Genomic DNA, 14,041 nt, shown 5'->3' with positions numbered 1-14,041 from the left:
TAATTTAATTTAGAAAACTGCTGTGGCCTTCCACGCATTCAGCAGGGTGGACACAAGCTGTGAGCAGGCGTGGGGACAGGCAGCTCCAGCACAGCCCCAGCTTCCACCCTGGCTGCATGGTGGGGAGGAGGACAACCCTCAGCCTGGCCTTCATCCCAAACCTGTGCTGTCATCGGGAGCACGTGGGGAAAGGCAGTGACCAAGGGCTTGTCCAGCAAGCGACAGGTTTTGGTGCAGTCCTGGCGCTCACCACCAGGCTTTTCCCGGGTGTCCATCTTAGCGAATAGATGTCAGTGGAGGAGCTTCTCCCCAGTGTGACCCTCACATCCCTGCGCTGCGTTTCCAAAGCAGCCTCAGCCCTGTGGTTTGCTCTGCTGTGCTTCCTGGGCAGCCTGATCCACATCACCAGGCACTGTTAGAGCAGCAGCGGGTCCCTGTGCCTCTGTGCCAGTACCAGTCCAGCCTGCTCCTGCACTTCCCACGTGTTTCTCTCACAAAACTTTGGAGCACAAATACATTTCTTAGGAAGATGCCACGAATGCACTGAGCAGCTCCCAGAGCCTGGGTCTGACCGTGCTGCTCAGGGTTTCCAGGAAGAAACATCATCCCTGAAGAAAACAAAAGTGTTCTCTGGAAGAGAGCTTTTAACCTGAGAGTATTAGACAATTTCCTCTGTCCCTGCCCAGCTGATGGATACATTCACACACTTCCTTCAAACAGCAGGAGGATTCAGGAGGAATTCAAGAGTCACTGGATATCCCCAGTTAACTGGTTCTGTAGCAGGAGCCTGTACAGGTACTTGGGGTGACCACAGCTTTACTGAGATGTCAGTGCTGAAAGCACTTAGGGCCGCTCTTTTCCACTGGGAGCTTTCCACTCTGAGCTCTGTGGTGACCCTGCCTGAGCCAAGAGTGGTGCCAGAAAAACACCTTTTAATGCTTTAAACAGAGCATTTCCTTCCTAACCCAGCCGAGAGTTAGGAAGGAAGTGCACACTCTGACAAGACGCACTGTAAAAGCTGGGGCAAAGTCCACAAACATGGGATTTGTTTCTGGTCGCTCTCCCCTGCCTACAGTTGTTTCCCATTAAAGGCATTGGAAGCACACACGCTGTTCTTCAGGATCTTTATCTCCATCACGTCACCAGCAGGTTGTTAAAAAATCCAGCCTGCAGTGAAGGAACACAAAAATCTTATGCTTGATTTAAATAATAGTGTTCACTGCCTATTAAAATGTAACTTCTTGCTTTAAAAAAAAGATTAATTAAAATGTACAAGAATGCAATTCGGTTATATTTAATGCTTCAGCCCAGTGCTCACTTTTCATCACTCATTCCCAGAAGTAGTATTCAGGGAAGCACGGCATTCTCAGTTCTGCCATTAAAAGCACAAATGACTATCAAACCTGTTCTTTTCAAAAGCCTGGCTCAAGTATCACCATTGTTAGATTTTTCATAACATATTACTTTGGTCATTACTGTTTTGCAAGATAATTGTATCAGTGATCTAACTTTTGACAGGATCCAAAGTGGCTGAAAATAGTTCACTGCAGCACCTTTGTCTTTTAAAGGCCGTTTGGGGCTTGTTATTTTAATCCTTGTGCAGCCTGATTTATCACTTCAAACATCTGTCAGCTGTGCTTTGTCTTGAAATTGATAGTGATAGTGTTACTGATTTTTCAAGAGCAGCTGGTAGAGGTTCATTAGTTAAGCTCTCAAAGGGAGTAGATAACTGTAATATTTTTCTTTGTTAATCATCTCTTACGCGTTGTAATAATACAGAGCTTGAAATCTGCTAGAAATGCACAGCTTCTCTCTGTTTCTAACTCATCAGAAGCATCCTTTCATTCTTTTAATCTGGTTCGATTATTAAAACTCTCCTCTTCATAATGCAGTAAAAAATTGAATAATTGCACATGAGTGGGAAGAGAGAAAAGGCAGCCTTTGCTATGTCGCATTTAGCACTGAGGGAGGTCACCGGGGTCTCACAGTTCACATCCAAACATGAAACAACTCCAGAGAGGAGATTAAGGGCTCTTCCATAATTGATTTTTAATTTAAACTTTACAAGGCATGAAAAACCCTCATGACAACTTCAGTGAAGTCAGGTTCATTTCTAACAGACACAGCAGTTTTCTGTTCACGCACCTTCCCTGCCACACCAGACAGCTTTCACACTTAACTACGATTCTTAAAACATTTCCTTGCCAGAAATCTTTGCCAGCCAGGCTCCAGCTGAGCACCAGGGTGACTCCTGCCCAGAGCTTCCAGGGACTTCAGCATCTGGGCAGCCTCCTGCAGCCCAGAGCGTATCAGCACAGCCCCGGTTCCACCGGCAGCGCTCACACACAGATAATTACCGCCTGAAATTAGTATTTTAATGAACTGATCCCGGCACACTAAAGAGAAAGCTCCCAGGCATTAAGGAAATAAGCAGGAGGGGAAATTATTAACTGTAAAGTTCAGCAGACTGCAGGTGCTGGCTTGGCAGAGGGGCCGGGTGTCCCTGCTTCCCTTTGCAGGAACAGGAGGCTGGGTTGGGGTTTGGTCCTGCAAGCTGCTGTGGTTTTTAGGGACAGGGTTTAGTGGGACTTGGCAGTGCCGGGTCAATGGTTGGACTCGATGTTTTTTCGTCTTTTCCATCCTAAATGACTCCACGAGCTGCACCTGCAAGCCGCACAACTTCAGTGTAGATTGAAAACACCTGGCACATCTCACAGGATTTCCAGGGGAACAGGATTGTCTTCTAAATGTCTGCTGAAAAGAACTAAACGCCAGATCTCCACCCTAAAAGCACATCTCAGTCTGGTAAGACAGTACATGTGCCCACAGTACCAGTGAAGCTCAGTGCAAAATAGAGTGTGAGAATTCAGCCTGAATTTCAAGAACATGCACAAAGTGACTGAAAAAGCCATTTGAGAATCACTGGGGGTTATTTGGTGCTAATATAATAATAATCTAAGTTTTCTGTATCTTCTGTATCTCAATTTGATATTTTTATACAAGACTTGTTCAGACCCTTCACAAAAAGGTTTACATTTCCAGAATGCCTTATATATAGTGAAAAACTGAAACAACTTAGTGATATCTAAGACAAAATTTTAAAAGTTGTTCCCCAACAAACATACAAATAAGAGACCTAATTTTCATCTCAAAGATCTTTAATTTAGATTTAAGGTGGGGAGAGAGGAATCCAAACAGTCAAAGTCTTCAAGAAGAGAATTGGTGCACATTTTTTGGCAAGAAACATTTCTCAGAACAAATTTTCTGTTCTCTCAGCAAAAAGGTAGATCAGTTCAATGCATGAATATAATTTAAAAGCAATCTATGCTCTAAGCAATTTATCCGATTGTGGCTGGAGGGAATACTTCAGATAACCTAAAACTACTTGTCAGGGTTGTGAAGAAGACATTTTTGAAATAGGAAATCTTTGCAGGCTCTATTTTTAATTTTCACTCTTTTCTTTTGCTGCTTCTCCCTCCCAGTTTTGTTTCTTTACTGAAGTGCTGTTTTAGTAAAATAGTATTTTGCTTGCTTGCACAAATTGGAGAATTTTAAAGTGGGTTTTTTTTTCCCTGTAAAATATGATACTGAGTTTGAAGCGTCAATTTTGCTTAAAAAACATGCAATGAAATTGTATCTGAGATTGGAAATTTCTCCCAACATACTCCTTTTAGATCTGTATCTTTGTCTGTGGATTATTTGGATGTTATCATCTCATATTCTCATTAAAGATTTCAACCTGTACCTTCACTGGCCCTTAGGTAGATGCAGGTGTAGACAGAGATCTTTCTCCCTCAGATGGTGTGAGGAGGAATGGCAATGCCCCTTTCAGTGGTCCTGTCTGGCTGAATGTGAGCCCAGATGTGGCCAGGTGGCCAAGAAGGCCAGTGGCAGCTGGCCTGTGTCAGCAAGGTGTGGCCAGCAGGAGCAGGGCAGTGATTCTGGCAGTGATTCCCTGGACCAGGCACTGGTGAGGCCACACCTCGAGTGCTGTGTCCAGTTCTGGGCTCCTCAGTTCGGGAAGGACAGCAAGGGGATGAAACGTGTCCAGAGAAGGGAACAGAGCTGGGGAAAGATCTGGAGCACCAGGAGTGGCTGAGGGAGCTCAGCTGGAGAAAAGGAGGCTCTGGGGCTCAGGCACTGCTCCCAGGACATCAGCAACAGGACGAGAGCTCATGGTCTCAGCTGTGCCAGAGGAGCTTTAGGTTGGGCATTCCTCCTAAGGAATTTCTTGACAGAAATGGTGATTAGGCACTGGAGTGGGCTGCCCAGGGAGGTGGTGGAGTTACCACCCTTGCAAGTGTTTAAGGAAACCTGGATGTGGCACTCAGTGCCATGGTCTGACTGAAGTGGTGGTGTTCTGGCAAAGGTTCTCATGATCTCAGAGGGCTTTTCCAGCCTTAATGATTCAGTGATTGTGTCTACAAGCAGAAAATGTAATGGGCTGCAAGGTTCAATCGTGAAGGCTTTCTTTTCTGCTGAAGCATCTTCTTATTGTATTTTTAACTGCACAAGGCTGGGTAAAATTGTTAAAATAGTCCAGTTCTGTTAGTTATTGAACAGGGATTTCTAACTACCTTCCTGGAGTAAAAGAAAATTGCAATAGCATTTAAAGATTTCTAAGTTGTAACCTCCCTAACTTCTCTGGGAGACTTTGAGAAATCTGAGTACTCTGCCACTGTCCAGCTAGAGATCAGCACCCCTGACTCCCAGCTCTGCAGTTTCCCCCCAGAATGGATATCTTTGCTGGATTTGGCACACCAGACCAAGGTGTGCTCCAAGACACATCCAACTTGATCTTTTTGCATCTTTGCAAAGCAGCTCCACAGCGTCCTGGAAAATAAGGCTGTGACTGGATGGAACACTCTCATACAGTCCTGCTGAAAGATGTTGCTTAACTCCCAAATTCCTCGCAGCATTCCTGACAGCAGTCACATCTGCAGCCATAAAACCCTCCACAGCCTCTCTCTTTGAAAAAAAAAATTTAATAATCAGTAAAGTTCAAGCTCAGCTTGTTCTGATGAATTATTAGAGCCCGTCATCATTTTCTTGGGGGGGAAAAAAGACTAAAAGACTATAATGGAACACAGTTTTATGTTTTTTTTCCATTTAATTGATGATGGGCTGAGTTTTTATTAATATTTCTGGACTCCAGTGTAAGATGCTGAAAAAGCTAATATGAGATCATTGTATCTGGTTAATGTGTGTGCTTTGCAAAATTGATAAGCCCTGTCAAGACATAAATTATTTAAAATTTGATAAATGTGTTGAAATCACTGAATTTTCAAACCGATAAAGCAGAGTTATTTCTCTTCCCCGCCACACACCACCCTTCAAACTGGGGCTTTTGTGCAGCCACTCAATGGGGCCACGTTACCTCATGGCCTGTGAGGTTCCAGAATTAGCACAGGGAACCCAGAGAGGTGTCCTGTGCTGCTGCAGAGGGGACATGAGTGTAAACCCATGGGACACTTGGGCATGGAAGCAGCAGAGAGTGAGGAGATCACTGGAATCTTCCCCCAGTATGAGTTTTTCACTGGTGAAACTGGGGGCTAGGGGACTGGTGGTACTCCTCCTCACCAGCAGTGGGATAAAAGGCTCCCAGTGAGCAGCACAATGGTGCTTCAGAGCTGTTTATTCCAACAGACCAATTCATTTCAGCTAATTGCCAAGAGTTTTTAAATGATTCCTGGCAGGGGTGAAGCTAAAGGAATGATTGCTGGTGATTGATGAATAACCTGGATAAAATTCCCAAAGCACCAGAACTATTAACTCTTGCATGGGGACACCTGCTTTTATTTAGTGCCTTGCCCACAGAGAAAGGCACAGAGTGAGTTCCAAATGAACCCAAATTTGGGCAAATAAAAAGAATAGAGCATTTACTGATACCAGTGTCTCGTCAGTGTCAGCTCATTTCTCAAAAATAGTTCACAGGGAATGTTATTTAACCCTGTGCTGCTCTGTTGTGGTCAGGATCGTGCATGGAAGGGAGAGATTTTGAAGAGCAGTTACCATCTTTTAGAGAAGGGCACGGGAAGAATCAAAGGTATGAAGTTTCTAACTCCACAAATATAAATACACCACACTGATTTGAGCTGTTCTTGCCTTTTACATGGTGAAAGAAAACAGCGAGATGCACTGTGGATGGGGCCAAGATTGTGTTTCTCACTGGAAAATATCTACAGGCACATAGACATTTTAGGGTAACTGGGTGCCATTTTACAGCCTCTGTAATAGGGAAAAAGATAAGGTGATTTCTGTTTGGAAATTGATGGTTTGGAGGGAATGGGAAAACACTGGTGCAGCGGAGGAGAACTCCAGCAATAGCCATCTGTTTAAATGGATACACTAACTTCCCTAAGCTGGTATTTTTCAAATACCCTACCAGCAATATTTTTCACTATAGCAATGTATTCTAGTGAAATGGAAAGATGCTGAGGAAGTAGTTTTTTTCCAGCATGTGCTGCATTCTTTTAATACAGATTTTTTTATTGCCCGGAAATTGCTAACCAATGTGAATAAACAGCTGAACAAAGCCCTCGGCCCTTCCTCACTAACAGCAAAATGCAGCCAGTGAGGGAAGGGCCTTGGGAAAACCGAGTGTTAGAGTTGGGTTCTCTTATATTGCAGAAAGCTTTATTCAAAACAGGAAAAAAATCTGCATGCCACAAAGGTTTTATATTACAAAAGCACAAACATTTTTCACATCTCTGAACAGTGTCCCCTCGTTCCTGCTTCTGTGGCGGGCACTGAGCAGAACCAAGCAGTTCTTTGTTAAGCACCTTTTTTACTGAATATTTGCAAAGCACAACCAATTTACCACCCCGAGCCACGAGGTCCCTTCCCTGCAGCCCTGTGAGCTGACAGAGCTCCTGAATCTCATCCCTCTAGTGAAATCAGTGGAACAAGACAGCACTAGGATGGAGCAGAGTCAAGAATTAAGGCTCTGCAAGACTGGAGAATCCCACAGCCTTGCAAAATGATTCAAAAAAGAAGAGGGAAAAAATACTCAAGCAAAGTGTAAGGTACAGCTTTCTGCAGTGCCTAGGGATTGCTGCCTGGGCCTTAAACAGGAGTATTACATCCTTATAATTCAATTTATCAGTGATTTCACGTTCCTGTGTTATGAAAGCTGTTTTGTTGCCACATGAAATAGCCCAGGTCACTGTAGCTTCAGGGGTGTATTTCATTATCCCATGAGTAAACGTCATTTGGTGTAACACATACATAAATAAAAGTAGCAGTAGTCTAGCAAGGTGCAATTCTGTGATTTCACCATCATGATCTTGAAATACTTGTGCCCTGATATGTTATTGATGTGGCAAAGCTGCCTGGCTTTAGCATGTGTTAATGTTTCCCACCCTTCAGCCATCCCCAACCCTATACCCACATATTTCTTCTTTTCCTATCAGAGCCTTCAGCCAGGCGCCCCTGGGAAAGCAGCACTCTGCCATCTCATCTGGTGTGAGAGCCCCCAGAAGAGACATACACTGAGCACATGGCTCAGTGTCCTCTGCATCTCCTCATAAAAGGCGAGGGGAGAAAAGCCAAAGAGCCATTGCACAGATTTCAATAAGCATTGCAGAACACAAGTAGCCCAGAAGGATATTTGAGGTGTTCCTGTGCCCTTGCCAGAGGACAGTCAGAGCTGGGTGCAGACACCAGCAAAGCCAGAGTCCCCTGTGAACTAAACAGCTTCCTTTCCATATATTTCACCTGAAAATATCCAACCACTTGTCCCCCTGACTCAGTTACTAACAGCAGTACCAGCTGTAGGTGCCCATGGTTTGAGCGGTCATTAGCATTTTAAATAGCATTTCATTTAACCATGCAAATGAGGAAAGTTTCTGGCATTCCAGCACTTCCAGGCCCCTGGGCCCAGCTGTAATCTAGAAATGCAGCAGAAAAGCCTCTTTTTTGTGCCTCTGAAGGCCTCAGGTCATCTTTGGGATAGGTGAATGTGTGCTGCACTTCTTGCTTCATGTGAGCAGAGTCACTTCTCTGCAGCAGGGGAGTGATTTCCCTGGCAGTGGGGGTGGCCAGCGTTCTCAGCATCACACAGCTGATCCTGGGCTGGTGACAGGCTTAAGAGTGGCTGAAGAACCACACGTAAACATGACAGAGCTTCACCAGGCACTTTACATCACAGCAAAAGTGATGTTTCCCCCAGCATCATTATGGCAGTGCTATTTGGGCTGGTACAGATCAGCATCTGTCACTGTTTCCATTAGAATCTCCTATTTCCCCGGGTTCGTAGCTCAGCCATAAAAAAAATATAAGATAGAGGCAGAAAGTTGACACACAAGGTCTTGGGCTGAGAGTGATCACTGTTGTCTTTTCTTCCCCCGCTTTTAATCTGAAGAAGGAAATAAAGTATTTCTGCAGAGACACACCTGGCCCACTGCATTTCCACCCAGCCATGGATTTATTTCCAGTGAAAAATAACTGATAGGACAATTGGAATGGCCTTAAGCTGAAGGAGAGCAGGTTTAGATTAGTTATTAGGAAGAAATTCTTCACTGTGAGGGCAATGAGCACTGGAACAGGTCCCTGGAAGTATTCGAAGCCAGGTTGGAAGATGTCCCTGCCTATGGCAGGGGGTTTGGAACTGAATGATCTTTAAGATCCCTTCCAACTCAAACCATTCTGTGATTTTATGATTTAGCAATAGTGATGGTCACCTTTCAACATTCAAGCTGTGAATGTAGCTGCTGTTCCACATTTCATCTTAATTACTGCATTAGGGGTGATCAAGAAGGACATGTGGTAGTGGGTTGGGGCTCTGGTTTGGAGCCTATTGCTGCCCCAGTGAAGATTAAGGACTTTGGAGTTTATAATCTTTGCCAGATGATGAAATGAAAAATTGCAATATATAGAAATAACAGCTGGATATTGTAAAAACAGAACCCTGTGAGGAACCAGAGGTGTAGGAGACCCTTTAGGATTAGAGGTAACAGAAGGAAAAGCAAGCCCAGCATTGAGGTTTCCCTCATGAGACAAGAAGCAAAAAATTCCACCCCACACATTCCAAGTCTGCACTCTGTGTTTTGGCTGCTTTAGGCAAATTTCCACCCTGTAATGTTGCTGCTAGAGAGTGAAAACCCTATCCCTGCCTTAGTTCTGCTGAGATCCAGCATCTGGATCCTGGCACCGTCGGGTCGGTGATGAAGCAAGAGCAGCATTTTGGCAGGAGGAAAGGCCAGCAGCAGTTTGTCACTGGGGACACAGGCAGGACAACAAGAAAGTGTCCTTTCTTCTTCCCATTTTAAGCATCTCTTTGTTCTGTTCACACATGTTGTAGAAAAAGTTGCAGCTGAAAAAGCTTTTCTTTTATACATTAGGACGATGATGTGAGGCAGTTCTAAACAGAACAGACCCCAAAAATGCCTTCTCCAAAGTTTCTACTCAAAATTTAAAGGACCTAAAAAAATCAGATGATCATTTCTATCCTGTTGAAATGCAGATCTTGCTTCTGACCTCTGGATCATACATTCAAGTTCTTCATTTCCAACAGGACTTCTCTGCCAGAGAGAACAGGAAGAACACACCTGGGAAATGTGTGTCTGCATTGAGTCAGGGATTTTACTGAGACCTGTGTGTTTGACTCTGCAATCTTAAGGCCATTCTGTCACTACCAGAAGAAGTTTTGCTTTCTGATTGCAGACTCAGCTTGGCCTTGTCACAGATCTTAAAATTGAGCTGTGCTGTGTGGCTGGGAATGCTCAGCACTTCTGGAAGGTTGGGCCTTGCTAAGCACAGGCAGCTGAGCAGCTGAAACCAGCACACCAAAATAGGGCCATGTTCACTGTATCAAACTAAACGTGCAGACTAAGTTTGGATCAAATGGAAAAAGCAACACCAGAAAAGACAAATGTACAATAAATGGTTTAGGAGACAAGTACACCAACAGAACAGGATTTTAAGCCTAAACCAGCTGGGAGGTGGTGGGGAGAAAAAGGAAGGGACTGGAAAATCATGCTGTTCTATTTCACTCCATCTTTTAGCAGAGAGGCCACTTCATTTTCCTCAGTCAGGAATTCATCTAACAAATCTGTGAGCATGGGGCACCTGCCTGCTCTTGCACATCACAGCCATCCACCTGTCCAGAGGTTTATCCATCTGTCTCCGTGGATGGCTCCTGTTGAGTTTTTTTGCATCTTCCATAAGCTGTTTTGAGTAAAATCCTTGAACTTTCATAGGGCAGTGGAAATTACTCATTATGGTGGTGCAGGTGACCAATTCAGACCCTATGGGTATAAAAATAAATACTAATGGCTCCTCCTGTGTCTTGGCTGTTTGATTCCCACCCTTCACACTGCTCTCCCTTTCTGTTTTGGAGCAGGTGTTCTGTGACACCAGTCGGGTCGTACAGGCTGGGGACGTGCTGGACTGGGAAGACAAGGATGCTGCAGAGACACTGGTTGACAACGTGGTCCATTCCAGGATCATCAACCCTTTACGCCTCTTTGTTAAGCCATCTCCAGTGCTGAAACACGGCCAGGTGTCCTACTCGGACAGCATAGAAAACTTTTGGGATTGGTTGTCCAACATCACGGAGGTTCAGGAATCTCTGGCACGAACTAAACGCAGACCTATAGTAAAAACTGGGAAATTCAAGAAAATGTTTGGATGGGGCGACTTCCACTCCAACATCAAAACTGTAAAGCTGAACCTCCTGATCACGGGGAAAATCGTCGATCACGGCAATGGAACCTTCAGCGTTTATTTCCGACATAACTCCACAGGTCTGGGGAATGTTTCTGTCAGCCTGGTGCCGCCTTCCAAAGTGGTGGAGTTTGAACCATCCCCACAGTCCATGCTGGAGACCAAGGAGTCCAAGTCCTTCAACTGCCGCATCGAGTACGAGAAAACAGACCGCGCTAAAAAAACTGCCTTGTGCAACTTTGACCCTTCCAAGATCTGCTACCAAGAGCAGACCCAAAGCCATGTGTCCTGGTTGTGTTCCAAACCCTTCAAAGTCATCTGCATTTACATCGCTTTCTACAGCGTAGATTACAAACTGGTGCAGAAGGTCTGTCCCGACTACAACTACCACAGTGAGACGCCGTACCTGTCCTCCGGCTGACCCAGCCATAAACACGAGCATTCCCATTCACCTTTTGGAGAAGAATATGTTTTCCTATCAGGTTAAAAAGTCTCTAAAAACTGTAGCTGTGTTCGTGCTGTACCGTAACTAATCCAGCTGTTTATGTAACAATCGTTTTCATTTGAGGCCGTTGCATTTTAGCTCTCTTATCATTCGTAAGGGAACTGCCAGGCAGGCACTAAAATCAAACAAAGTTATGTCAGTAATGAACATTGATCTTAAAAATCACTTTTTCAAACAACTCCATGGCAGAGAGGTTGTCTTTTACTTAAACTGGACAGCACTTAGCAGTTCCTATTTCTCATTGGGAACTTCAGGTGACAGTAGAAAGAACAAATGATGAAGGAGCCTCAAGGACGTTCATACTTCAAATAAACAGCTCTCCCACTGATTTCATAAAGAATGTTACACAGAGGACTCAAGTAGTCAAGTCCAAATACTGAGGAAGTGCTAATTTTTTGGAAAAAAAGGGAAGAAATCTGCATTTTTATGAGTTGTAGTAGCTGTAGGTGTTCATTGAAGAGTGAGTAGTTCTTCCTTCAGACTTCCTACCCACAGATATGCAATGATGTAATTAGACCTTGATGAGCTTTAGTTTATTAGATCCCACAGGTGTGCACATGTGGTGTACATTCCATCCTCCTGTGCCCACCACTGGGTTTAATTCCTCTCACACATTCACACAAGCACACCCCAGTATTAGTTTTGCAACTAATTAGCAACAGAGAATCTATAAATACCTGGGGAAAAGATAATCTCTGTTTAAGTCAACCTGGTCTAGTGGAAGGTGCCCCTGTCCATGGCAGCAGGGGTTGGAACTTTGGATGATCTTTAAGATTCGGTCCAACCCAAACCATTCTGTGATTCTCTGAAGTCTGAACTGTAACAAGGTCTGGCTTCCAGGCTAAGGAAGCAATTATTTTGCTATCCAGCCTCTGAGCATTAAAGTGCAGCAAGGAAAACACAGCACAGCACAAGGATGACACCTGAACAAGCAGCTTTCTCCTTCTTGGCACCCGTGGTTCCCTTAGCACTGCACTGCACACCTTAAGTCAAAGTATCAGCCATGACAAAGAGAGAGAACAACAAAAATCTATGCACCTTCACCTCAACAAAGCAGGTTTGAAACTGTTAATACAGAGACTCAGCCAGGCTTTCCCCGAGTGCAGAACCAGCTCCATGCACTGTAGTTATGGCCAGGGAAGGGTCCAGCTCTGGTTGTGCTTCACCAGGTGTTGTCCCACTGCAGTCAGGAGTGCTTGGCTCTGGCCATGCAGGTTCCAGCACCATCCCCTGTGCTTTCACTGGGTATTGATCTGCTGCTGCTGCCAATTTGCTCTCCTGCTCCTTGATGACAGTTTGATGTCACAGGTCCAGTGGAAGGAGCTGGCTGAGGAGGTGCTGATTGCCTCCAACCAGACTCACATGCAGGGTTCACAAAGTTACACACAGCTTGAATAAAGCACTAGTGAAATACTGTTTGGTGATGTGCACACAGACAAGTGACTATGGCAGCTCAGAAGGACTCACTCATGAGATTCTGATTTCCTTGGTAAAGACTCACACAAAAATTTACTCTGTTAAAAATATACGAGTAACTGGGTGATTTTTCTCTTTAGGTGACAAATTTAAATGTGTGGTTTAGTTTGATCAATAATCTAAATGTTTTCCTTCATCTTATTTCATACAGAGTCTCTCCTGGTCTATAATGATGTTTTTTAGTTTGCCTATTCCTGTCAATTCCTACAAGTTGGTCTACTTTGTATTCTGTATAGCGTGTCCTTGCCCCAGCTGTACATGAGCTTGGATTTATTGCTACGAGTTCAGTGGTTGGTGCTTTTGTAATTTAGCTGTAAGCCATGATTTTATTGCCATGTGTTTTTAATCAGCACTGTAGGCAATTAAAAGAAAACCCTACATGCTATTTATTGTAGAGTATGTGGAAACCATGTATGTATATACACCTAAATATGTGTACATATACAGAACATGTGTACATGTATTTGTATGTAAATAAAGAGAGTTTATTAAATCTGGCACTTGCTTGTGGCCTATTTGATTTTTGGTTTTAAATTTTGCATGCATGAAGACACAAAATAAAACTAAGGCACAGCAACATCTCACTGAACATTTTTGCCCAGCTGGAATTTGTTTTTCTAGGAGATATGTAAATTTGTGCTATAGTGAACTGTGCACAAGCCCAGGCAGAGTAGATTCAGCAGCATTCCATGATATTTGAGAAATGAAGCACATGTTTTGACGAAGACAATTATTAACTGTTTAATAATTGCACCAGGTACATTAAAAGTGAAGAGGAAAGTTTAAATTGGACAACATTCCCAAGCAGGAACATGCTGGGAGAGAAGGCAGCTGATTCAGCCTTTGTTCAGTTCCTCATCAAAAGAGGAGCTGGGTTTTCCTCCTCCCTGGCTGTGGCACTTCCCAGGCTGAGGTTTCCAGGGAAAACTCAAACAAACCATGGGAGAAGCTCACCCCAGTCTCCTCCCATCCAGCCATGGCACAAGGAGACAGACTGGCAGCTGGAGCAGAGGGAAGGAGTTGTGATAACCAACAAGTCCCCCACCACTCTTCCAACCACAACACTTTAAGAATCAGCTTAAAAGCAGGAGAGCAGGTGGCTGTTTTTTCTTTCAGATTTTGCAAACATCATGGCAAAAAAAACCTGCTACATTCTTACTGCAGTCAAAATCTGATTAAGAAGAAATCATTTACACCCAGCAGGGTAAGCAAAATACAATGCAATGATGACAGGCTTGATTAGGTCAGATGTCACACTGCCCATGTAAACAAAACTAAATGTGATTTTATTTCACACAGAACAGGCCGTGGTTTTTTTTAAAACATTTTCCTGTGTAATAGGTGACTGTTTCGGACAAGCTTCAAATTCTTATTATTATGGCCTTTATTCAAAGG

General features: G+C 44.0%; 1 protein-coding gene across 1 annotated transcript in view; it reads left to right on the top strand.

Moving 5' to 3' along the window:
• NXPH2 (neurexophilin 2) overlaps positions 1-13,146 on the top strand; it is a 31,940-nt gene extending 18,794 nt beyond the window's left edge. Inside the window, exon 2 of the mRNA XM_014870841.2 lies at positions 10,343-13,146. Coding sequence (XP_014726327.2) covers positions 10,343-11,086 — 744 coding nt within the window. The 3' untranslated portion in view covers positions 11,087-13,146. The remainder of the gene's footprint in view (positions 1-10,342) is intronic.
• The last annotated feature ends 895 nt before the right edge of the window (positions 13,147-14,041 follow it).

Source organism: Sturnus vulgaris, chromosome 7, assembly GCF_052056855.1.
Source record: "Sturnus vulgaris isolate bStuVul1 chromosome 7, bStuVul1.hap1, whole genome shotgun sequence".
Taxonomy (NCBI): domain Eukaryota; kingdom Metazoa; phylum Chordata; class Aves; order Passeriformes; family Sturnidae; genus Sturnus; species Sturnus vulgaris.
Note: the sequence above shows the minus strand (reverse complement) of the source record. Positions and strands in the feature narration are given on the sequence as shown.